A 26871-nucleotide genomic window follows, 5' to 3' on the forward strand; every position below is an offset into this window, starting at 1 on the left:
CCAACGACACTAATGTTTGCATTTTTTTTCTATATTTAAGTATATAAAGAGAACTCCCAAAATTAGAGATCTTTATAAACGATGATAAAGCTTTAATTGCTTATTCCTTTGAATCGAAACAACATGTAATTTCTTAGAAGAATTTCTCGGATCTGAGTCGAGCACGAAAACTGTGTTTTAAATTATTAATTCCGTTTTAAAGAAATAATTTATTGCTAAATATTATTTGCGCAATTAACGACTAAAATACAATGCGCTTTCCTTTGTCTCCATTATGGAAGGGGACGCAAAAAATTTTGAACACCAAGGGGAACTGAGGCCATAAATTCCTTCAACTTCATAAGGAAAGAGAAGAAATTATTCAGAAAAAAAAATATAAAAAATGAGAGAAAACTTTATTTTGTTTTTGATCGTGTCAACAAAGAGTAGAGTCCTACTGAGTGAGATGAGAGGATCTGTTGAATTTAGCGCAAATTTCTTTTACTCCAGCTATACTTTTCGATGTAATTAGTGGTCATAATTGGTTTTAAAAACCTTAAAAAGGTGTTAATGGTGAACGTGTTTACACTTCATTGTCATACAAATTTGTATAGGAACTAATATGAAACATTATTAATGGAAATGAACCACATTATTAACGCTCCACTTAAATACCAGATAATACGTTATTCATTGTTTCCTTGCTTATTAACTTTGTTAGCTCGCCAAATCAAAATTAATTTGAATTCTGAAAATACGATGAAGGCATAATGACATTAGTTACAAATTTTCCTCATGGAATTAGGGCCATCTGGGTAGAAGATGAGAAGTCAGAGGAAGAAGGGACTCAAAACTGAGGAGGGCTAAAATTACCCACCCTTATCCCAAACCTTCCTTGTGTGAGGCAAAATTTATATTTCTGAACCTCTATATTTAAGATTTAAAATAAAAGTTTCTTCCCCTATCTCTGGTCCCTCACCCCCAACCCCCATCTGCTTTTATAAGAATCCGGGATTTGACCAAAATACTTTGTAGGATTCAGGAAAACGCAAAATATCCAGACGAATTCGGGATTTTCCTACTTCGGAAAAAGCACCGCGGATGTTCGCCAGAATTTAGGCATGATATGCGAGAGTTTTAACTTGTATTTCGGCAATCCGGGATGCGGAAATCGTGACGACCTACATAAACACTCTACAGGTGAAAGCGAAATGACCAAGCCAATGTGACTGGTCGATAGCTGTTTAATTGAAATTGTTCAGTAATCGACGGACGAGCAGAAAGCTGAGAGTATTTTGTTTCGACCAGATGTCAAGAAAGTGGATCGGATGTGATAGCACGCCAATTATTGACTCGATGCTTATTCGGCTGAAGCTCCTTCAAATGTTTCAAGTCTTAAGGGGATTGTTCCACGGGTCAAACCATCATGTAAGGCAGGTATTTATGTCAGCTGCTCCCTTAGACAGCCAGAGTTTCGTTCTTTCCTGGGGACATTTAATGTTTGAGTTTCGTACATGCCCATGCAAACACTACAGGTCTGCACTTCCAAATCCTCCAAAGACTAATTACACTGCAGGCAACTTAAAATACTATAAATGTACTTGGGGGTGGGATGAAAGTAATCGGAAGGGTCAATCCTACAGTCACTTTGTTTCATTTATTCATTTATTTATTTTGGGGGGGGGGGTGGGTGGGGAAGGTTAAAAAGAGCAGGATTCGAGTAACAAAGGGCTTAAGTGCGGGAAATCGGGATCATGCTCAATACCCCCACCTCATTTAATTATTTGAAAATCTTTGTGGTTTAATTATTCAGACACACGCTCACCTCAATCCCCTCGGGCTGCCTCCGCTCGTCGCGTCTGAAAAACGCCCAAAAACAACGCCTCTTTTGCTGACTGAGAAAATCCTTTTTTGGAATCTTGAAAACATTAAATGAATAAACATATGGTTTAGATTGTGTCTGAATCCTACTGTCTGCCGTGCTCTTTACATTTTCAGTTAAATTTTAACCTTCTTTCGGCGTGTTTCGCTTTAGTAACTGACCACCTGGACTTAATGTCATTTGCACGTGCAGTAAGCACGTGCGATCTACCTTAAACGTGCGAAGGTCTCGTGTGATATTAAACGTTTCTTCAGATCCTGCATCCGGTATCAGCACCGAAGAAAGACAAATCAAATAAAAAAATTCCTGCGCTAGGAAATTCAAACATAGCTCTCGTCGCATGATCCGTCGTCAAATCGAATCAAGCTTTCTTTGAGATCTGCAGGTAAGCATGGGAACAAGTGAAAAAGTTTAACCGATTAAACGGTCATTTTGTACAATTTTTCTATATAACATTGAAATTTCGCGATCACATGCTCGGCAAGCGGCAAAAACGATTTTGGTAGACTAGCTAGAAGAGACTGTGGCGAACTTGAGACTCTTTATATGCATTTTCGCCAGCGTTTAAGCATCAGAATGGAGAGAATTGTTTCACTATCCTCTTAATTAATTGATTATCCACCCAGAAGCTTGGAGCGACAAAAGGTTACTTTGGCGAAAATGTGCAGGCGGTAATTAACCGTGCTCGAATTTTCAAGTCTAGTGCTGATGTTGTTAAGAGCGTTTAATAAAAAGTAAATGGAAGTGGTAATATTGCAATCTATTCCTCTCGTGGCTCCACCGCCAAAAAACTCTACAAAACTTGCCGCAGAATATGGCATATACACGCACGAGTTTTTCTTTTCTTGCCATACATTTCACATGTCTGAATCGCCTTTGTACGCACGAGATCTTGTCGAGTGATGCCATCCTCTGCAGACTGGCTTACAAGACTAAACGAACTTTATCATTCGAAGAGCGCAGTTTATTAGATGAAAAGGTAGCCACTGTATAAATACAACATCTACGAATTATTTTGATGCTAATATGTTACATGCATGATGTTTTGTCTGGGAGAAACGGCAGCACTGGGTCAGGAGCGAGCTGAAAATAAATTGGAGGATGTAATTGATCAACTTCTACTTGAAACTGGCTATGTAAGTGGCGATCGCCAGTTTAAGGAGGCGGTACTTCAAAGTTGCCGTCGCCATTATAAAAGTGGCGATCACCAGTTCCAAGTGGCGACGCCAGTTTTAAGTGGCGATCGCTAGTTAAAATTAGAGACGCCAGTTAAAAGTGACGGTTGCCATTTCAAAGAAGCGAATCACCAGTTCTCAAATATAGTGTTGATACTTAGCTTGCTACGTATCCTTGTTTACAGCTGTCTCATGCAAACCTTGATTATAATAAGTCTGGGCAAATGGCGAATGCCGGAAGTCTCAACGACAATTCGTTTTTTGTAACATTCATAATTTTAGTGAAAAAGATTTTTACTGCAACGGTTATTTTTCAGCGGTAAATGTCGTGCACAGTTACAGCGCCTTGTCCAGGAAGAAGTATAGACTGAGTAAGCGGTTCATCGTAAAGACCTGGCACCAGCGACTTTCATGCTTCCGTGTCTGTTGACCTTCGTGTACCTGTTATGGTCTCTGTGAATTTGCAAGCAAACTGCAATCGAGTGACCGTCACATTTCATTGGTTTGGTTTTTCTCAAGCTGTTTTACACTAGTGTTGATTTTCGATATTGTCCAGGCAATTCTTGCCAGGTTCTAGGGGAAGGGGGAACTATAATAATCTCATGTTACCCAAGATTTAGATCCTGTTCAGCGTCCTACAGCTAACATACATGTGAAGCACTATCTAGCCAGACACCCCAGACACCACTTTTTTTCGAAAGTTTTGTATTTCGACCTCTAGCTCTCGTATCTTTCGTATGAGAGTGCCTCACTCCCTCCCTCCCTTCCAGGATAATACGTTTATTTTATTTCCCATATTCTATATTCCGCAATACGGGGAGAGGCTTGTTACTTGGGATATTTTATTCTATAAATTGCATAACACCGATCATACTTGCTTATTTTTGCATTTAACTAAAAAAATTGTTTTGTTTTAAAGCATGTCGTTACCGGTGGTCGCGTTTATTTTGACGGTAAATGATGCTCTATGCAATTGGTACTTGTCCGAGATTGTTTTTTGGCTGATATGACGAAAACTTTTACAAGGATAAAATTTAAGCTTGCGAAATTAACCGAACACGCTCACATGCAAATTCAATTTCTGTGAAGTTTTTAAAAAAAATCTGTAAATATTTTCATTTTCCAAATCGATCAGGCATCTAACAATGATTCGCGGGAGAAAAATATTAGAAGTAGAGCGGAACTCGTGCCAGGGATCCTCGGCTGTAGAATAAACGTGCACGTGATATCTTCCACAAACACAGATGTGATGAGAGTGCGATTGAAACAACACACTTAAAAATAAAAAAAAGAAACGACGGGGAAAAAATCTTCTTTTTCCTTCACTGTCCGATGAAACTATCCAGAAAATGACCATTCAGAGTGAAAGACTTTTCCTCTTGATCGATTTCTTTGACTTGCCGCACGTGCTGATGTCCCACGTGCGGATGTCTCGTGTGTTTCGCGCTACACGTGCCACTACCTCGTGTGATGCTTCAGACAAACGAAGCAAAGCTCTTTGTATGCATACAAGCACTGAAAAGTCATCGCAAGAACTTCAGCTTGTTTACAATTAGAGTTTAAGCTGAGTTTGTGATATAACAAGATATAAACCCAAAAGGTAAGCGAAAGAGAAGTTAAGATAGCGATAGATGTTTGGTGAGAAATTTGTAGTTGCCTTTCGGGCTTTTCTGAAATGGTAAAGGGTAGCAAAATAAGAGTTAAGATGGCGATAGATGTTTGCCGGGAAATTTGTAATTACCTTTTAGGCTTTTCTGAAATGCGCATTTCTTAAAATTTTTTGGATCGAATATGCTCGCATAGGTTTCGGAGACGGGAAAAATGTGAATCACTGTTTCAGACGATCTGGTTAAGTGGAAATAAGCAGGAGGCGAGAAATATGTACTGAAACACAGCGGACTGTAGAGAGGGCAGTATATGGCCATTTTTCACACAGAAGTCGCGTTGCTGCAAAACCGAATCGTAGCGCGTTCAAGGGCCTACTTTGTCACTGATTGCTACGTCGCCACTCAAAAGTCGCGTGTAGCTAAAAATTTAGAGGTCACAGCACGTGAGGCAAATCCAGCGTGTGAAGTCAATTTTTCTTTCGTCTACAGCAAAGTTTAAATCATTATTTGCGCTCATTATCGATTTCGACGAGCACATAACTTTAAAATTATTTAAATGTACCAGAAGAAAGACAAAATCAGAAACATTATAGAAATGTGAGGGGAATACAAGTCAGACATCACAGTCACGTTTGTCATGTAAAGTGATCACGTTTGGACATATGTGACTTCTATGCACGCAATTACGTAACATCCTACAAACGCTTTAAAATCACCACAAAGTATACTCGACAGCGTACCACCGTTAAAAAGTATTATCACTGATGCCATATACAATACTGCAACCTCTATGCACTCGTTTATCGGCCAAATGATCGCTACAGGCGGTTGAATTTCGACAAGGAAGCTTTTTCAGAGGTTTGTGATAATTTTGTTTCGTACGAACTCAGTGAACCATATGGAACTTTTCGTGAACATACTATTGAAAGTTGTCGTGCAAATTTTGCAAGATTAAACGTAGAAGTAACAGATCTAGTCTCCCACCTAAGTCATTATAAAAACTATTTGTTGATTTTCAATATCATATTCTTAAAGTCCTGACGATACAGAATTTATTCGATCGAGCGTTGCTGCGTCCAGGCTTGACATTGAATTCAGTTCTCGGTTTAAAAGAGAAAATGCTTCGAAGACTTCCGTCATCGTCTTTTCATCATTCGATTTAACTCATCTTATTGAACTTCCGTTAAAAATATTGCTTTGAAGAGAACGCAAGATACGACAAACAAGACTCTCAAATGTTCCAGAAAGCATGAGTATGAAACTGTAATATCTGACCTATCGGACGTAGCTATTAAACTATATTGTTATGACTTGGTTTATACGCGTCCGAACTCTTCAATGATATCATTGTTGCCTGGTTTATTTATTTGTTTATTTTTTTTCTAATCTTTTCAAGTTACAATTTGATGTTGGATGATTTCATTATAAGCGGAGAGTTAGATGGCGGAGGACTTTGAAGACAACAGAGGTCAATTTCAGGTTGGTCAAAGAAAACGCAGTATTATGTTAATCGAGGTTCTACAGACAAGCTGTTGGCACGATTGTAAGAGCCGATGTATATCCCATGCTCATGTTACCATTGGTTTGAATGATACACGTTTTTCGTAAGACAAAAAAATCCAAAAACTACAGAATTAATCTGATTCAGGGTTCGAAGAATCTGATGAAATTTTTCCTTAGAAATTTTTCCCTAGAAAATTTTCCTTTGTCGCTTAGGGTGATGTAATAATCCCAAGACCGACAGCAACTGGTATCCCAAGGTCTTGTAATGTTTCTAGCAGTGCCAGCTGCTCAGCTGGAGAGTCAAAGCACCCTCAAAGAAGTGGGCACTATAGCACCTCTCCATCAATATCCGGTGATATGATGTCAAAGGGCAGTCCTGGGAATCACAACCACAACCACAATCACCACTACCATAGACACCATCACAGCAAAGGAAAGGTCAAGAAACATTATAATGGAAGTTCAGACCGCTTTAGTCGTACTGCTGCTGTACTGCGACAGGCAGGGCTTATGAAACTTACCCTGCAAATTGCTCAGTTGATTAAAACTAATGAAGATCTTCAAAAAGAAATTGATGAACTGCAAAGTGAAGCTCTTCAATTCAGTGAAAATTTAAAAACGCAACTGCAGCAGAAACTACAAGATCAAAATGGGACCAGTGATCTACATGATGAAAACAAATGAGGGACTGTTTGTTATGATAAAAGGGATGGGGGGATGGGTAATTAAACAGGGGGGAGGGAGGATTGAAAATTTTAGCAACCCTGGAGGTCTTGGTCCTAGGAAAAAAAAAAAGAAGGGAAAAAAACAAGTTCTTATTATGATAAGATAAAACACCTGGAAACCTACTTAACATTTAAGAGTTTGAAGTATGTGGCAGTGTGTATGTAATTGAATATGTGTGTTTGGGGGTGGGGGGGAGGGAGGGGAGTTTGTGAGGGAAGGGATAAGTTAGGACATTAAATATTTCCTGATTGTAGAGGGTATCCTTGAAAATAACTTTCATGACAGTTTACTGGAATAGGTGGTACAGTCTGCCAATTTCTTACACATCCCTTGCTCTATTGAAAGATAGTGAAAGGTCCTTAACTACTCTCTTCCAGCAACAAAGAAGTTATTTGAAAAATACCAGGGTTATAAAAAAATTACCAAAATTAGCTTGCTATATGGTTGTAGTGTCCCTGAAGAATCCACAGATTTATCAACTATGGACAACTGTACTCAAACTGAGACTAAGGCTGTAGTGTTTGTGGAAATGTGAAGAATATGCAAATCTTTAGTGGGGTGAAGCACAGCACAGGCAGGGGGTTAAGAAAAAAAAATCCAAGCTTTTTAGCAAGTACCTCCCAGACCTGCTCATTACAAGGCCTGCAATGGTATTTTATTAATATAGAAGTTTTTTAAGCTAAGTTTGATTTTTATCTATTGCTCAGATCTTTGTGAGCAAAACTTTGGAGTACCCAGTAATTTGAACTTGATATGAATTTCATATCTTCTCCATTGCATGTCAATCAGAAAATCATTAAACAAGGAAGTAAGAGACACTGGTAAGTGTAGTTGTCCTGAGAACTGACAAGAAGTATATAAGATGAGCCTTTTTCTTTGCAACTCTATTAAAAAGGTTTCGTCATAATTTATTTTTTGTGGAATATCTGTATACTCTTATACACTCCTTTAATAATGTTTAATAAAGTATCAAGGTTTCTGTTGTTAATCTATATTCCAATATGTTAAAATATCAACAAAAAATAAATAAATAACAACAAAACACTCCTTACTTTTCCAGTGTGTATAACTACTGGTACTACCAAAGACTGTATGACCCCCAACTTAGAAATAAATATTGACCCTTTAACTCCCATGAATGGCCAAGACAGAATTTCTCCTTACAGTATCAAATTGAATACAATATCAACCAGATAAGTGACGAGAATAAAGAAAAGTATCAATTTGGGGATATTTAGGTGATCCAATATTAAATTCTCTGAACTAACATAAGAATTGTATGGTTGACAGTTAGGAAAATTACAAATTTGATATGATATTGCAAACTTAATACTGTATCGCTCAGGAAAGAATGCATCAACTTTTCATCAAAGTAAATTTTTTTTTCAAAAATATTGATTTGCTGTTTTTAGCTCTTATTTTCAACGCTCTTGAAATTTATGTGAGAAACATTTTGAGGGCAGAATAATTTTAAGGCTCTTCTATATTTATGAATGAAAATACCCTAAATAAATACCTCAGTATATTGGTTACAAGATGCAGGAAAGACCTTCTAAGAGGTTTAAAAGTTTGTGCATTTAAAACACCACCTAGTTGGTTTGTTCATGGAGACTTTTGCAATAGTCTCCCAAAGGATGATTAGAAATCTTCATTGCAGGAATTGGTAAGTCCATGAGAAAGAGAGAGAGAGCATGAGTGACAAGACTAAACAAAAGCTGCCAAGGAGACCAGGTATTCCAAATGACTCCAGAAATAATTTGATTAGCACTACTTATGCTTCTCATAAACCATTTAACTCCCAAAGATCTGATTGTTAATTATCCTTCCTAGCTTGTAAACTAGTTATGTGAATTTGGTGTTCATGCTAACAACTACCTAATAAATTTGAGTATTCTCATTACCTGTTTACTTTAAAATGTATCAATATTATGGGGAGAGGTGACATGTAACTCAGTTCTGAGAGTTAATGGCTTAATGGTAATCTTGACTTTAATTCCACAACAGATGTAAGGAAAATGTCAAGTTTGAAATCTAGAAGGCCATTAGAAACATTATGGGTATCCATCATCTTCTGAAGAGCTCTGAATTTACAGGGAATGGATAATTAGTGTTGAAAAGTTCACAGGCAATTCCCCTTATAATAATATACATGAAAAAAATGCACATCTGATTGGCTGAAAACAAGTGCATTTTTCATTTTTAGACATGTGCCAAGTTGTAACAAAAGTGTAAATTACAATTAGTGTCTGCGCTGTCAAAATTTTGTGTGTCATGACTTTCTGTGATGTTTTTTTTTCATATAAATTATTAATAAGTAACAACATGATTTCTTGTGCAATAAATATAGGTACTAGTAAATTTTTCAAAGGCTACAATTGCACTTGCTCTATGGGCTGGTGCAATTTTGTTGTCTTTGAAAAATTCCCTTTTGCTTATAAACACCAAATTGCACTCAAAATCATGTTAATTTTCAAAGTTAATTTTCTTTCCCCGTGTCTGAGGTTAACCCTAACCACCATCATGTATTGTCCTTTGGAAGAACACAATTAAAACAATTAACTTTTCTCTCTGAGAAAATGTTAGCGCTAGATAGACAGAGGGTTCCACTGCCATCAGTTAATTAATGCTACAGATCCAGGTGCAGAAGCAACACTGTATCCAGCATAGTAACTTATTCTAGATATCTTTTAATTAGCAAAGGTGAAACAAGTATATAGCAAATTGCTGTTGATTGCCATCATCTATATGGTGCATCTCTCTTGCTACATAGAGGTAGAGTTTCATCAGTGGATTCCAACAGCCTTTGTGATTCCCAAGATAAATGTTAGCATAATGATGATTACTTTAGCTACTGTTAAAATCTTACGCGCCTCTAAGTGATCTGGATCGATACTCCAGAATGTTTTTTTTCTATTTTTTTTTCAGTTGTAATATACAGTCTCTATGTTTCGGAAAAGCCTGCAGGTTAGCGTTAATTTGCAACACTTAAAGTTGAAGGCGTCGCTGCTTCCTTAAAAGACTGAATATCGAGAATGGAAATGAGATACTTGATAGAAGATCAGGGTTCAAATTCTGTCAATATTTCATAAGACTGTGAGACAGTGAAGCCATCATTGTCAATGAATTCCTTACTTTCAAATAAAAAACGAGTAGAAACTCGCTGTCTAAACAAATAATTTATTATATAATAAGTTACTAAGAACTAGATTAACACCATCATTTGGTTTAATCGCATCAGTTTCCACATCTGCATCAGCTGAATTGTTTTCAGTTGACAAGAATTCATTTGGAAGCCTAGAACTAAGGGATAAATTTGATGTATTTAACAAGCATACCTTAGCCTCGCAATTGGTATGAAGAAAGATCAGATTACTGTTTTTCCTCGAAGAAAGATAGTATGAAGATTAGTATACGCCAGATGAAACGCCTTCTATCGGGAGATAGAGTCATTCGTATTTCCGTAAGATATTCCGAGCGATGAATACCGTCCGTGCAGCGCCGCCATGTTGGTTTCTTGAAAATATACATTATTGTAACGCAATTTGTAGTTTCCCAATGCACCTAGTTCAGCTAAGTGCTTTTTCTTTTGATGATTTTAAATGCCCGTCTCAATTTTTGATAATTTTTTCGCTCATATGCTCCAAAGGATATCAACTCAATGGCTTAGTTACATCGCCATTCTTTCGTGGTCACAAAGAGGAAAAAAAAAGTAGCCTATACGTTTATCTATTTTTAAGTATCGAGCTGGCAACTTTTAAAACCTGTAAATATTAGCATCAGTCGGGTATAAGTTGTTCCTTCGTTGAGTTCCAAGCGAGCAACTGTTAATTTGAACTTGTCAGCTTCGATTTCTCTTCACACATGTTCTCCAACTGTGTAGATGAGATTTTAAGATTTATTTTTATTCTAAAAACTTTATTTAGACAGTTTCACATTCTTCCTGTCATTGATCTTAAAAACCTGTTTCCGTTATGCACTGTGGTTCGACTCTGTTGTTATGAGCTGTGGTCCAACGCAGAAGAACGCTTATCCATAATTAATAAAGGGGTAAGTTTCTAAAGAAACTGTGGTGCTGCGTCGGTGGGAGAGTAAAGCAGGTAATTTAGTGTTAACAACTGGGTTGAAAACGTAAATTAGCCACCGTAAAGAGTAAAAAAGCTGACGTTTCGAGCGTTAGCCCTTCGTCAGAGCGATTAGAGAAGGGCTAACGCTCGAAACGTCAGCTTTTTTACTCTTTACGGTGGCTAATTTACGTTTTCAACCCAGTTGTTAACACTAAATTATCCATAATTAATTCTTACAGTCAGCGGAAATGTCATAAGTTCAGTATAACTTTAAATCCGTTTATATGAAACATGAGTTTCCTTAATTCTTATTTTTTCCTTTTCTCTCTCTTTTTTTTTTTTTTTTGGTCAAATTTTAAAAATTTCTCTAAGGGAAAACACCTACAAAGGAAATGAACGGTTTGATGCTACAAACTGCGGATGCTGGGCAGACAAGGAAAACCAGAAAAACAGGTTGTCGTCACGTGCACGAAAATCGCGCCAACAATACATAAGTGTGACTTTTTTAATAATGTAAAAACACTTGTCACTGTGCGTTCATACGTTCATCATGGCGAGGAATGTTGTGTGTTGCCGGTCGTGGGGAACAAAACTTCTTCTTAACGGAAGGTCATCGAATACTCGAACATTGCTATTTTCATTAAGAAGAGGTAGTCACAGCGTTGCTGAAGTTTCAAGGACTGCCACAATTTCTCTTGAAAGGGATCACTCCTCCACCAGTCTCGACAAAACAGTTAGTGGATTGAGCTTCAACGACGGCAAAAACGCGTTCCGATCGAAAACGACGTGGGAGATTGTTCGGGCTTTGGCCATATTTAGACTGTGCACCTTCGATATTCTAGTGAATAAGAACAAAGAGGTAAGGAAAATCACAACCCATACGCCATAAGCTTGCATAATCTCGTCCTGATGAAGTACTGTCTAGACAAGACATATCTTAATTCTTACGTAACCTTCAACTATAGCAAAACTCTAGTAACGTCCAGAACTCGTTTGCGGCTTTTTATCCGAAAGCTTTATAACCAAATATTGTCGATACGCGAGATATTTTGTGAGGTAATCGCACAACACGAACCCTATTTCATCGTTCTGCTAAATTCCTGAAACCGTGTTGTTTACAAGTTTAATAAATGGTAACTCCAACTGTCATGTTGTTGTTGGAAACCTTCATATGTATTCTGTTATTTGATTCCCGCTTATCGTAAAGGATAGACGAAAAAAAGAAAAACTACTCGTAACTCATTGTAATCACTGCAAAATCTAACGCTGTTGGCGACTAAATCTATTGAGTCGTCGACGAACCACTCTCGTATCACATGTCGATCGCGAAGTTACGTAAAACATCAAGAAAATGGGAAACTTTAAACCATTTTCAGTTTCTTGAAATACGGTTAGCAGTAGGTGTAAATGAAATCTCTAAAATTTTATTTTCGCAGTACCGGTCTTGAAGTTATTAAACTTTAAAATTATTCTGTTGCGCAATTGAAAATCCGATAATTAACAAATGGGGTCAAGTAGAGGGCTTTAAGTGAAATGATTGTCGAAACATGTTTTGTCAACTTAAATTGTGCTTTCCACCATTGAAACGAAAGGCGCTCTACGTCGAATGGAGATGAACTCTCATCTTGAAACTAGATGTCCAAATGTATTTCGTTCGATTTCAAAATAAACCTTTTTCAAGCCTAGAAATACTTTTCATCTATATCCTCGAGGCTGTTAGATGCGATAATGCATGTAGCAATATGTATCGGCATGTAATTGTATCAGAATCACCAATTCATAACAAAGTTTTGCCAGTTTCACAATCTTGCAACGATTCAGGTTGTTACTAGTTTCGTTACTCCTGTTGTATCAGTGGAATTTGGAACACGCAAGACAAACCCCTGAACACACCTCCAGTAATATGTTGAACTAGCCACTGTCAAAGATAAACATGTACAATATTAAATACACTGTGTTGCTTGCGGGAACAGGAACACATTTTGAATATTCTACATTTTAAGTATCCTGAAAGTCTACTTATTTGCCCAAAATGAAGTATTTTAGCATTTGGCCTGACTGTTGATTACATTGTAAAATTATTCACATCCTATGTTGCACTTTGGTTAATTTCATAATGTGTTCATTTTTTTTGTTTCTGAATTTTCTCAAAGTTGATCAACAAACTGATTTTGCAAGCCCCCATTCAAACCAGCTTGAAGCTGAACTGGGCTAGCCTTCATTAATATTGCTAATAAACAAATGGATAAATTTTAGCTTAAATAAGAGCAAATTTATGTAACAGAGAAATCTGTATCAGGCAAACTCCTCTATGAGGAAAATCTTGTCTTGAGCAGCCATCAAGAAGAGTCATGTGGATGCTCATTTAGATACTGATTTCACTTTAATAAACAACTCAGGCTTTACTTTGTTATTTCAAAATTGCTGAGGTCTTGTAACTGATGCATAAATAAAATCTACCATATGCACTCATCATTCTGTAACAATTTTCCTTGAGAAACTCTCTTATAAAAATTACATAATTTTAAACTTTACTACTGTACATGTTTCAATTTTAGTTGCTTCAGTTTGGTCAAAAGATTCTTGGAAAGCATTTGTTCAGGAAGTTAATGAAGGCCTCTTTTTATGGTCATTTTGTGGCTGGTGAAGATCAAGAAGCAATCAAGCCAGCTATTTCTAATTTGGAGAAGTTTGGAGTTGGTGCAATTTTAGATTATTCTGTGGAAGAGGACTTGTCAGAAAATGAAACCAAAAGTCACATGGGACAAAATACTGAAGATTCTGTAGATCCATCAGATGAACACGACAAATACAAACCCCATGAAGAATTTGCAGATAGGAGGAAAGGGGTGTACAGTGCTCGGACATATTTTTATGAAGGGGAAGAAGAGTGTGAAAAGAGAGTTGACACATTCTTGAAATGCATTGATGCAGCAGGTAAGATCACTGTGTAAACTTAGTTGAATTCTAAACATGGAATAGATAGAATTAGGAGCCCACAATGGGCTCCTGATAGAATAGAATAAGTAAACATATGTATTGCTATTTAAGGCAATAATGAGGTATTTTGAAATTCATTTTTTATATATATATATTACAGCAAGTGCTTCCAAGGATGGCTTTGCTGCAATCAAGGTTACAGCCTTAGGAAGGCCTCAGATACTTGTGAGTAAGGCATCTTTAGAGAATTAAGGCAGTGGTTCACACTACTGATGCTAACACAAGCTCAGAAACTCTAGAATTAATTAAATCTTTTTTGACCATGTGACCATTTGAACATGTAAAAAAATTGATAAATAATTGGCTTAATTAATTACATTTATTTTGAAAGAGCTGATAATCCTTGTGAGAAGGTAGGGTATTTAATTGTAACAATTAAAACTGGCCATTAAACTTGGTGTTGTACTCATACCCAATTGCGCTTCACTCATTTCAATTACTATTATGGAAAGATATCCTTAATAAGGTGACACAGACAGCTGTGAATACTTGAGAACACTCTCCCTTCATTTGAAATTGACCAGAATAGCTAATCACTCATTTTGGTTGCCCAAATTTAGTGGTTATGAGGATCAGCAGTATGCTTTCAAAACAAAAACATTAATCAGATTACACCCTTAAAATGATACATTTCTGAATACAAAGTATGTTCCTTTTCTTACAGATGCGAATCTCAGAAATTCTGAATCAGACACAGTACTTCTTTGATCATCTGGCTTCAGATTCTGTCTTGATGGATAAGATTGGAAACAGTGTTGCCAGAGACAAGTTCTTTGAAGGCCTGAAAACACTTGGGGTAATTGATGCTGTCTTTTGAATGGTTCACTTTGCATAGTTGAGCAGTTCTAGGCAGTTTCAAATAGAGTGATATTATAATAGGTGTGAATTAATTGACTGTATGATCATTTCTTTTTTCACTGTCAGGTTGAGACGAGTCCAGAAGAAGCAAACAGAATATTTGACTTAATTGATACCAACAAGTCAGGGTAAATTGAAGTTATGAACAATAACTACAATTTGTTGATTCTAAAATGAGCATAAGATAATCTGAATTTTAGCTAACTTTTCTCTTTCAAGTTATGAAAATTTGGCAGACTATTGGCTAACAACCTGTGTTGTTATGATTAATTCTAAATTGAAGGCTGATGGCATGAAAGGCTATTTGCAATCCATTTGACAGTATTCCTTTTTTTTAACTTGTAGAAAGCTGTTTTCTGATGGAATCAGAGTACTACCCCTGCCTAGCCCTTTACACCAAATCTCCTTTTATTAATACTCCTCAGCCTGTCTTCTTTCAAGTGTACTCCCCAAAATTAACAAAAAGGGCAATTTTAAATGTGACGCTAAATTACAGCTGCTGCTGTATTCACTTACCATAATCTTGACTTAATTTATTACAATAAATTATGCTGGTTATCCTTAAAAGCTTTGTATTTTCCATTTCTAGTGATATTGATGTCATAGAATGGCATGAGTTCTTAACCCCGCAGCTGAAACTTTCTCAGTTATTCAGGGCAAAGCCACTGGGTGATGTAAGTTCTCAAATATTCTTCTCATTTTGAAAGAAAGTAAAATCTTGTTCACCTTGATGGTTATCTGTTGCAAGGAGTTTCAGTTTTAAATAATGAATTTGTATACACAAAATATTTGAAATACTTCTTAAAACATGACAGCATGATAGACTGCAATAAATTTTCATTCTGTAATTGGTTAGGATTCATAGTAATTTTCTTTTTTTTACAGGAGAAGTCAGGAAGGCCGATAATTTCAGCTCTGACAGACGAAGAACTTATTCAAATGGAAAATATGGCAAACAGACTAACAACTCTTGCTGAGGTGCGCACTGTCTTCTTGTTAGCCCTTAACCCTTCAACACCCATAGGGGATTAACATGTACTTCTCCCTATAATATCCTTACATTGTCTAGCCAACAGGTAACTAGAATACTCAAACAAATCAGGTAGAATTTGTCATGATCTAACACCAAATTCTTGAAACTGATTAACAAGGAAATGTTTAGCAGTCAAGGAGGGGGGGGGAGAATTAACAATCAGATCTCAGGTTTAAAGGGTAAATCCTAGAAAAGACATACCAGACCTACAAGAACACTTTTTAGTCTTCCACTTGGCAAAAAATACTACTAGACTTGAATGCACTGCTGGTAGCAGTGAATATTTTGTAAGGAGCATTCATTAATAAAAATTATTTCCAACAAAAGGAAAAAAAGACAATTTTATTTTTAAGTTAGTGAGGAAGACAATACAAGTGTTCCCCCACTTGAGATTACAGTATACTACAAACTGATGAGGAAATTTAGGGGAAAAAGATTATTGTTGGAAAAAGCTGCAAGCAAATTAGAGAAGAGCTTATTGTGAGCTTAAGAAACTTTGCACTTCCACCTGCCAAGAAGATTCCTCAAACAAAAACATGATTTTTGTGCGAACATTTTTGTTATTATTAGCATGCTTCAAAAACTGGTGTGAGGCTTATGGTTGATGCTGAGCAAACCTACTTTCAACCTGCCATAAGACATCTCACTTTAGACTTGATGAGGAAGTTTAACAAGGAAACACCACTTGTGCTGAACACATACCAGTGTTATTTAAAGGTGAGTGTTTGTCTACAAGTTTTTTCCTACATGGAAGTCTTCAAGTTGATATTTCCTCAGTAGTTGTACAGTTTGGAAGGGTAGACGTCTTTCTGGTGTTCTTTGAGGGGCAGCATGGCAATTGTAATGCACTGGTCCTTTTTTACTGTACTTCTAATACAAATGAAGAGGCCTTGGCTTTAGTACTATTAGGTTGATGTCACTATTGTAACAACCAAGTCAAGAACTGACATTATAGGCTGCAGAAGGCTTTATGATTTAATTATACAAAATTAATGTACCCCAAAAAACCCACAAAGGGAAGCTATACACTACATATTACTACAGCTCATTTGGTATGAAAAAATTGCTCAAATATAATATCAAATAGTTGTGCTATCTTGTATATCCAAGGACACCTACACAAAGATACAAACAGACATGGAATTGGCAAGACGGGAAGGATACATGTTTGGTGCCAAGCTTGTGCGAGGTGCTTACATGGAGCAAGAGCGCCTTAGGGCTAGCACAATAGGCTACCCTGACCCAATCCACCCAAGCTACAAGGCAACCAGCAAATGTTTTGATGAAGTTTTGAATGCTGTGTTAGAGGAAACCAAAAGAGGAAATGCTAATGTTCTTGTGGCAACTCACAATGAGAATTCCATCAAGGTGGCCATCAACAGGTAATTTTCAGTTTACTGCCACCTTAAAGATTACAAACCACCATCTGCTTAGCTTACAATCAAGGATTTTAGGTTCACCTTTCAAACCCTTTTCTGGGAACAGGCACTAATATTACACCATTGCCAGCCACTTGTGGAAAAAGATATTGAAATCCTTGGCTCATGGTATAAATCTTGCCTTTCTGTACAGCAAATTGTATTGTAAGATTTTTAATATAAAGCACCAATTTATCTATAACTCATTTAAGCTTGAATTGACCTTGCTTTTGATGTCCTTAAGAGCACAATGTGAAATCGCACTGCCATACAACATTTTGCACCCTGTGATTGCAGTACACTGCTGAGGGGCTATAGCAAAGGGGATACTATTTTTTTTCTTCAAGATCACAGAGAGTTTTAACAATTTTTTTATCTTCTCATAGGATGCATGAGTTGGGAATTTCACCTCAGGAAAGGAAAGTCTTCTTTGGACAGCTCTTTGGAATGTCTGATGCAATTTCATTTACATTAGGTATGAGGGTTGTAAAGTTACATATCTGAATTTCAAGATGTAGTTGCTTGAAGTATTGATTTACATGGCTTTTGCAATCACACATTACCAGCACAGGGAAGGAGTGTTGTGGCCTGATGAAGCATAGCAGGGTACAAGAGGCTCACATTTGGAAAGCTCAGTTAAATGAAGTAAAATACGGGGTGTAAGATCCATTAAACTGCGCTTTTCAGTGAGATGCAAAGAGTTGTGGTGAAGGTTAAGTTCATTTAAAATTTGCTTTACACTGCTGTTAATCATATTACAGACCTCTTCGGAAACATGTACGTTATCTAGTAGATCCCAAAAGTCATGTTCTGAATTGCTAATTTGATAATTTCAATCCAGATTATATGTAACTTGTAGGGTCCATTACAATATGGTGCTAGATGGCTTGGCTTGGCTCGGCTCAGAGCCTCAAAGCTTGCAAGTTATACTGCACAGTTAGTAAACATTTAAAACTAAAGTCTAAGACAAACCAGAATAATCACAGTATGTATTAAGGCATACTCCCCAACCTTCATAGTTCACTTCAGCGATTCACAGGAATTGCCTTCAACCACTGAACTAAGATTTTTCTCATCTTTGATTCAGGTAATGAAGGGTATGCTGTGTACAAGTATGTGCCATTTGGGCCTGTGGAAGATGTTCTGCCATACCTCTCGCGAAGGGCCATGGAAAATAAAGGCCTCTTAAAGGGGGTGCTCAAAGAGAGAGGCCTTCTCTGGGGGGAGCTTAAAAGGAGGTTCCAAGAGGGAGAGCTGACATACAACCCAGCATTGTGAGATGATATTGGTTCTTCAAAAAGAAGCCACAACTCCAGAAAGCAGACCTTGCTTTCAACAGTTTTTCAAATTAGAGTTCCTTTGACCATACTAGTTAAAAGTTAATACTAAGACAACCATAATAATAGGAATATAATTTGATTACAGTCACAATTGTTTGTATATAAATATAATTATACATAATTTTTAAAAAATTAAGGAATTCAAGACGTAACAATCTTTAGATGCCATATGCAAGACTTGTTTTGCTCATTTGCCCAAATTTGAAACACCTTTTGCAGTCCACATTTGTTGGAATTCATAATTTGGCAAACACTTACTGTGTTTGCTGGGATTTTCTATCCATTATTGACAAGATGTGGCTTTAAGTGTAGCTTAGTGAAATAACCTTAAGGTTCTAACAATGATCTGGACCTGATACCTTGTTCAGTATCAGTTTAATTAAGGAAACTGTACATCAGTCCATTTAAGAGTTGTTGTATGTATATTCATTCCATACACAAGAAATGCAATAAGTACTTTACTCCATGTTTGCTGCTGAGGGTAAAAACAGTCATTAAGTTTTGATGTAGAGTAAAACAATACTACAAATTTTACATCCTAGGACAGATTATGTTCATACTTTTTCAGCAATGGAAAGTAAGATTTGCAGTTAAATTAATACAGTAATAAGGCAAATTTTTTTGCAAAATTTTTTAGGTATGGACATAGTAAATAAGAAGCTTACAGAAATATTTGTTCATGAAAAAGGTGCTTGAGGGCAAAGGGCAGTAATTAGTAAATTTATCAGTACCACTGGGTTCTTTATTCATCCAGATAATTAATATAGTCTGAAGGAAATTGTGTTAGCAAGTATTTCTTTATGGGATACCTTATTGATTTTTGAGTTTATTTATTCCTGAGGGGTTTGTAAATATGTCACAGTCAACTGTTGAGAATATAAATTTGGAAAATAGCACAGAATGGATGATATAATATTAAAAGTTGAAATCAATGGGGCAAGATTCTAAAAACATGCGTTAAGTGGGGGTGGGGTATACTTTCCTCTTGTGTCACTTAGGGCATTGCTTAATGTTTAGGATTTTAATGTTTAAAATCATCTTTGCAAATATTGTACAGAACAAGAGGAATGTTTTAATTCTGGAATGATGTAATTAGTGGTACTCTGAAATTCAATGAAAAATATTACATGCATAATTCTACTATAGAAAATTAGATTCTGCTGTTTTCCAATTATTTTTAATATTGAGTATGCTGGTATCTGGAAAATGATTGGGGTATTCCCAGGTGTAGGTAACTAAAGAAGAATCCAGTCTAGGGAGAACACAGATAAATATATAGAAATTAGCATTGGCTCTTCATCCATAGCTTAAGAGCACACTTGTCCTCTAGTTAGGAATGGTGAATGGTAACTTGAAAAATTTGGGGTGATAAAAATTTCTAGTCAGATATTGAAATTCTCTAAACCTTTAAGTTGAGTTGCAAAGTGATGTATTTCTTTCAAAGTTTTTAGAGTCTGGGATTTGCTATTCCACCAGGGTGTGGATGTAGAGTAGCTCAGAGTTATGGTTGTGAGGATAGCAATTTGAGTATGATTATTTTCATTTGTCTTTTTAAAACATTGCAATGTAGAAGTCAAGTTATATAAGGGAATGAAAAAGAGAGCATATTGACATTAATCTGTTCGTAAGGATTGTAATATTGAAATGTCTGGGTTTTTGGACTTTGGAACAGAGGTTTTGAAGTCTTGTGAGTCTTGGATTTTATCATATATAAACCCCCTTTTGTAATAGATGGTAATGTCTTTGTCTGAGTTATTGATCCCAACACTAATCTCCCACTTTTAAGATGTCTTTGCCTGCAAATCAGAGCCAGGCCAAGGTGCATGTCCATTCATGTGAAAATCAGTCCAATTTGGGTGTCAGTAAAATAGGTAAATGATGTAATAAAGACTTACTAAGATAATCAAAATAAAGGCACATGAGAAATGGACTAGTCAAGTATGAGATAAATTAATTACACTTGGAATAAACATTTTCAATAGGGGTAAAATATTGTATGTGTACTGAAATGTTGTAAATAATTGGCGTCCTCAATGAATGATCAAATAAAAACAAGGTGTTTACACTTCCACCGGATTGTTAACTCATCTAATATAGAGTCTCGGTTAAGAAGCAGAAGGGGGGGGGGGGGGGGGCACTTGTAAGCCATAATAAAACTATTTGAAGAGATATGTTCCACACAACATAACGAACATGATTAAGTGAATAAAATCAACATATGGTCTTGAAAAACTTGCCCTACAACATATGCCATTCATTAAATGTACCGCAGAGGGTAACACAGAAGGAATTGTGCACTTCTGTTTAAAGAGAAACATTCCCACCATCAGAGAAACGTTTAAAATAATTTCATTTTTTTTAATATTTCCTGTCAGGGGAAAATGATAGCAAAGCCACAGACAATTGTGCAATATTCTTGTTGTGGCTGTTTAGGTATGTTTCCAGTGCTGTTAGCAGTGCTGGTTACAGGGACAAGGGCCTGGTCTTGATCCCAATCTGCACACCGCACTTGATCCATCTATGGAGTAAATGAAAAATCATGTTATTCAACACATTGTAACTTACAGGGAAACACTCCTCTACATGCTTTGTCCCATTAACATTTGTTCAGTGGCCACCAACAAAATTGTTCCTCAAATTTGCCACTTTCACTCCCATGGACTTGCTATAAAGATGTTGACTGATGAATGATGTCAAAGTATTTGTAGCACACCAAGAGCAAAAGGATTTATAACCACATCAAATGAAAGAAGCAGATGCTTGTAAAAAACATACGGCAAATGAAGCTTGAGGGTAACATCTCTGCAAATGGCATGATCATACATTGACCCTTTAAACTTTTGACTAACCAGCATCTAATTTCCCCCAACAATGATACTACCAAGTCATTCATGAAGACCACCAGAGTAAAGGAAATGATCACCAACTTAAGAAGCTTTGATTGATGAAATAATTTTCCTTGTCAGTACCAAAGGAAATATACAGGAATGGAGAACATGGATACTAATGTTAGGGTGTCAAGGGTTAAGGCTACTGAAGCAACCAAACTAGATTAAAGTAACTTAAATCCATCAGATGGCCCCTGTGCTTATTTGTCGTCATGAGTTAATCTGAGGCAGAGTTCTCATTCTCTACCTTAAGCACATATCATCACTTGGATCTGTTCATATGGCAAAACTACTGCAAATGTTTATAAATGCAAGGCAGAAATGCACAAATTTAACAAGAAGAAGAAGGTGGGCACTGAGGCATTGTAAACTAGAGCAGTTTGGCCAAGACAATAATGAATAAAAGATACACCAGCAACACTAGACAAAAAAGCAAGGTAAAAATGTAAAACAATACTTGTACTTACCACGTGTAATCAGACAAATGAGGTGCTATCATCCTGCTTCTTCTCTATAGCATACTGCAGAGAGTAAACAAATATTTTAATAATCAAATTATAAATAATCAACAGCTAGGATTCTACTAAATATGCTTTCTTGCTTGTGTTTTAATAAAAAAAAGTTCTGTCAGCTGCTCAGATTTAAAAAGCTCGTTTGTGAAACCACATATTATATTCAGTACACAATATGGTTGTAATCATCACTGCAGCAGAACAGATTCAACACTGAAAATACTGTCACAATCTGCCAATCCTCTCCACTATCAACATTTACATCTTACTCTTTCACTACTAAGATCTTTTTACTAACTCTCCTTACTGTCTGTCACAAAATTCTTTGGATGCTAATTTGGTATTGGATTGACTGATAATCCCCTTGTTGATATTTTTCTTTATTCTCATCACTTATCTGCTTGATATTGTATTGATATTGTAAGGAGAAATTCTGCCTTAGTCACTCATGGGAGTTGAAGGGTTAAGTAAACATTAAGGGAAGCTGTGGTAACATATTCATGCCTTTCATTTACTTCTGAAGTACACTCTGGGAAGTTGAATTGCACTTGAATTTTTCTTTCAATATTTATAACCTTGAGAATGACCTCACAGCCGCTGATTGTGTAAAACTGGGACTGCCCAGAAATAAGCCAGGCTAAGTTTTATAACCAGCCATTTGTGAGTTTGCATCAGAAGGAGTTACTTCAAAGAAATTATACTTATTTTAAAAACAACAACAACAACAACAACAAAACAATGTGGATATTTTCCATCTAAACCCTCATTTTGTACATGAACTCAAAAAACAATGTAAAGAGCATTTTTGACTTTGTTATACTTACAGTTGTCCCTCAGAGAAAAAAAAACCTCTATGTGTGCACAGATTTCTAAAAATACAACAAAAAAGTATTTTTAAAACCACAACTGAAAGGAAAAGGTTTAACCCTTTAACTCCCAAGATCTGATTGTTTATTCTCCCCTCTAGCTGCTACACATTTCCTAATAAATTAGTTATGATAATTTGGTGTAAGATCAAGATGACAACTTCAACCTGATATGTCTGTGTGTTCTCATTACCTTTTTGCTAGATAATGTATGGATGTTATGGGGAGAAGTTTCATGTTAATTGCTTCTGGGAGTTAAAGGGTTAAACTATCTAAGATTATATTTTAAGGACATGCTCAGACTTAAGGAAAATAATGTCTTCAGACTTATTTCAGGTGAAGAAATTCAAAGCATCACTGCATGTCTTTGATAGCAAAGGTAAATTTAGAATAGTTGGTGAAGAGTCACAGATGTAGAAGTGATTATCATTGCAATATCACCAAGGTATAAGACCAGACTTACCCCACACCAACACAGAGAGAGCAGCAGCATTACAAGATGCAAACACAACTTTTCTTTCTGTCCATCTTCATCTCAGTCATCTAGCATCTTTACATGACCCTTGAATAACCCCTAAAATGAAAAGACATTCTTCTTTTTCTTGTCAGGATCACATACAACAAGTTACATTAACATGATGCAGTTGCTGATGTTGCAGTGGAACTTTTGAAACAACTATTTTTCATGCAATTCAACAAGCATCACCTTGCTCATGCAACACTAGCTCAACACCACAAACTGTCAGCGACTTAAATAAAGCGAGTCATTCTACTCTGCCATCATCACTGATGACAAGTAGTCAACACCTTCGCAAAGTCTCATCATCCAGCCCTATTTAAAATTTATTGCGACCACATGTCTACTGTTGTTGAAAGATGTTACAATTCCCACAAGCAAGGAATAAAATGGTGTAATGACCATCTTTCACTTTGTTTTTTGACACCTTTAACCAGCAGGTATAGAAAAATTTGTTAATGTTATCTCTGTAATTATTCAACATAAAATATATGAAAATACATTAACTTCTAGGAGAGGCTCAAGAAAGCTGATAACATTAATGAAAAGTTACCTTAACAAAAGATAACTCTGCTAGTAGCTTGCTACCTGAGAAACAATAAGAGAACATATTTTACGGTTAAGAATATATGAAAGTCATATATTTGAACTGCGGATAAAGACATGAATGAAAGTGATCCTCGCAGTGATATGCACTACTTAGGCAGTAGTGAAAATAAGGCCTGAAAAAAATTCAGGCCTGTACGGGATTTGAACCCATGACCTCTGCGATACCGGTGCAGCGGTATCGCAGAGGTCATGGGTTCAAATCCCGTACAGGCCTGAATTTTTTTCAGGCCTTATTTTCACTACTGCCTAAGTAGTGCATATCACTGCGAGGATCACTTTCATTCATGTCAGAACATATTTTGTTCAGAATATTTTGTATGTACTTCCTCTATTACATTGTGTGCTGAGGAGCACTGGATTAAGTTTAACAAAACAGTAATTCATTTCAATAACCAAGAGCAAAGAGCAAGTTCTTTTCAATCAATTCACTGCTCAGACTCTGTTTTCATTCAGAGTTAAGTGGGGTAGTACTTCACTCAGGGTTTAAGCCTTTTTATGTCATCACAGCAGTGAAAGGTTGGTTTCATGTTAAAAAAATAATGTCTCCAGATATCATGTGAACCTCAAAAAACAATCTTTGATATGTAGCAAATTCCCTTTGGACACCAAATGATTGCTTTAAGCAAACCCTCTACTTAAAGGCCACTCATCACTGGTGCAGGTGTAGTTGCTTAATAAACCTAGGAATTTTAATGAACTCATCTGCACTCCAGATGACAAACCTCAAATTGTTTCAAAACTTACACTTCTGTGCCATATCATCCATTGTAAAACTTCCTTGCAGAGAGGATCTGCAATGTTTATTGGGCTAAATGCCAATTAAAAATTTCTTGAGCAGTAGGAAAGTGTACTTATTTCCTATGGAAAAAAAGACAACAAATATATGTCAACAATTCAGGGGTGAACAAGTTAGTTAAGAAACTGTTAAATAAACAATTAGAATAAGTAATTCACTGGTCAGAAAAAGAAAAAAGTTCATTCATTTCATTTCAGAAGAACGAAAGTTTGGATTATTCATCATTCCAGTGAATGTGTGGTTCACAAAAAGCTGCTACTCTGGTTGTAACACAATACACATTGTTCAAGTTTGAAATGCTTTCTTCTTGCTCCTTACTGTTCAAACAGGTTGGAAAGAGATAGGAAATGAGGACTGATCTATCGTGTTGTATCAAGGGCAATATGCCAAGCAAGATTCAAATGATTTTAAGATGACTGCATCCATTGTTGAGTTCCACTCAAAGTTAAGTTTCAAAATATCTACTCTTCACAATAAAGACAAAAGTTATTTGGTTACAGATCTCTTTTAACCCTTGAACTCCCAAAATTTCTCCTCACAATATACATACAACATCAAGCAGACAAGTGATAAGAATAAAGAAAAATATCAATCAGGGGATTCATTAGTTGATCCAATAACAAATTCTCAGAACTAAAATCATAGGAATTGTATGGCAGTCATTTAGGAGAATTACTAACAAGATCTTGGGAGTCAAAGGGTTGAGGTAAATTTCAAAAATCGTTTCTCAGTACAATTTAAATAATTCTCATGCTCTCCTCAGTATCCTAAATATTTTTTTGTAGGTTTTTTAAATCACTTTTTCAGCAAAAGCATGACCACATAGGGTTCAAAAAACCTAAGCTGAGAATATTGCACTGATCAAGATTCCTTTTCTGTTGGCTTCCATGTCAGAATTAGTTTCATGAATTTAGGGGCTAACTTTTATCTTCTCCTTTCCCCTCAAAGTTCTTGGTTTCCTTCCATTTAGCGCTTAAAGAGAAATAATAAAAATTTCTATCCGACTAACTCATAAAATACTACTCAAAATAGCTAAAATTCACAGAGATAAAGAGATACAGCTGTAGACTGCCTCTCTCAAGTGTTTAAAGATTTCTGTGGATTAAATCATTGTAAACTGTAGGAGAAATTTTGTTTAGAGGTAGGTAAACATAAATTGAATCAAACTTTTCATCCTTTTTTAACCTATCCCCACTCATATTAAGTTTTTTTTAGTGAATACTTCATCGATAGTAAATGAACTGACTCCTAAATTACGAACTTTGCGGTTTGCACATTTGAAAATTTTGTTCGTCTGTAAGAGTTAGCTGCACGTGGTTAACTGACTGAGAGCATATTACCATTGCTGTGATCACCGATCGCCCTGAGACCTACACCATTTCTTACACCATGAGTTTAACTTTACTCTGTCTTATACGAAAGATTCTGGTACAAGGAATACGATAAAAAAAGTAATAAGTGTTTACCCATACATACTGACCTTGCTTTCCCTCCGCTTTTCTATCGCCGCTCACTCACTCACGCGGTTTTTGTAACCCAGAATGCATTTCAAATTTTCTTCCCGTGACAGAAATACTCCTGGGGGTTGAGAAGGTGGGGTTTAAGAAGAGGGGGAGGGGGGAGGAGGGTAGGAGCTACAATGGAAACATATATGACACATATTGGATTATATATAGCGTTGCTTTTCAGCTACTGTACAGACGTCAAAACATAAGCTCCTGATTAGCCCAAATCTTGTATGCTTTGATCTTAAAAGAATTGAACACGAGTCGTTACAGGCCTATGAAAATTATTTTGGTTAAATAAGAGAATCCTTCCTTGGTGTGACGTTCAGGAATAGAATCCTAAATAAAAATCAAGGGAGGCTAACAAATTTCCAATGAAATGGATAGTAGTTTTCAACATAACAGGAAAAATTAGATTATAAAAACAAAATAAGTAGGAAGATGTAATGAAACAAGGTAGCATCAAAGGATATCCCAGATTTTTTTTACTCCAACATAGAGCAAGTAACCCTTTCTAGGCTATGAGAGTCCATCAAATTTCTGCTAAACTTACAAAACCTTTCATGGTATTGCCCTCTTGGCAAATTAAAACA

At 36.3% G+C, this 26871-nt stretch overlaps 2 protein-coding genes, 1 long non-coding RNA gene and 2 other non-coding genes across 8 annotated transcripts; 2 read left to right on the forward strand and 3 right to left on the reverse strand.

Annotated features, from left to right (window-relative positions):
* The first annotated feature begins 2106 nt into the window (after nucleotides 1-2106).
* Nucleotides 2107-7919, forward strand: LOC113678554 (uncharacterized). 4 transcript variants are annotated; one of them, XM_027195452.2, is made up of 4 exons: nucleotides 2107-2246; nucleotides 3354-3538; nucleotides 6040-6122; nucleotides 6360-6899. In XM_027195452.2, the coding sequence occupies exons 3-4, from the start codon at nucleotides 6084-6086 to the stop codon at nucleotides 6828-6830; spliced, it is 510 nt and encodes a 169-aa protein (XP_027051253.2). In that variant the 5' UTR covers nucleotides 2107-2246; nucleotides 3354-3538; nucleotides 6040-6083; the 3' UTR covers nucleotides 6831-6899. The 4 variants fall into 4 exon arrangements, with proteins under 4 accessions (XP_027051253.2, XP_089045313.1, XP_027051250.2 ...); XM_089189187.1 differs by lacking the exon at nucleotides 3354-3538 and having other exon boundaries at nucleotides 2154-2246; nucleotides 6360-7919; XM_027195449.2 differs by lacking the exons at nucleotides 2107-2246; nucleotides 3354-3538 and adding an exon at nucleotides 4372-4636 and having other exon boundaries at nucleotides 6360-7919.
* A 3389-nt stretch (nucleotides 7920-11308) lies between these two features.
* LOC113678550 (proline dehydrogenase 1, mitochondrial) lies at nucleotides 11309-20656 on the forward strand. Its single transcript, XM_027195445.2, has 11 exons — nucleotides 11309-11795; nucleotides 13495-13873; nucleotides 14037-14101; nucleotides 14601-14732; nucleotides 14861-14922; nucleotides 15384-15468; nucleotides 15680-15772; nucleotides 16398-16544; nucleotides 16938-17209; nucleotides 17632-17720; nucleotides 18333-20656. Exons 1-11 carry the CDS (start codon nucleotides 11487-11489, stop codon nucleotides 18521-18523), a joined length of 1824 nt encoding a protein of 607 aa, XP_027051246.2. The 5' UTR covers nucleotides 11309-11486; the 3' UTR covers nucleotides 18524-20656.
* A 273-nt stretch (nucleotides 20657-20929) lies between these two features.
* Nucleotides 20930-26378, reverse strand: LOC113678551 (uncharacterized). Its single transcript, XR_016181573.1, has 7 exons — nucleotides 26254-26378; nucleotides 24722-24835; nucleotides 23922-23956; nucleotides 23315-23425; nucleotides 22810-22854; nucleotides 21941-21994; nucleotides 20930-21103 (listed from the first exon to the last, which is right to left on the reverse strand). It is a non-coding gene; the product is annotated as an uncharacterized LOC113678551 (long non-coding RNA).
* Nucleotides 22104-22182, reverse strand: LOC113678558 (small nucleolar RNA SNORD36). The gene has a single exon (XR_003446906.1). It is a non-coding gene; the product is annotated as a small nucleolar RNA SNORD36 (small nucleolar RNA).
* On the reverse strand, nucleotides 23144-23214 carry LOC113678559 (small nucleolar RNA SNORD36). The gene has a single exon (XR_003446907.2). It is a non-coding gene; the product is annotated as a small nucleolar RNA SNORD36 (small nucleolar RNA).
* Nucleotides 26379-26871: the final 493 nt, after the last annotated feature.

This window comes from Pocillopora damicornis, chromosome 12 (assembly GCF_964200805.1).
Source record: "Pocillopora damicornis chromosome 12, jaPocDami1.2, whole genome shotgun sequence".
NCBI lineage: Eukaryota > Metazoa > Cnidaria > Anthozoa > Scleractinia > Pocilloporidae > Pocillopora > Pocillopora damicornis.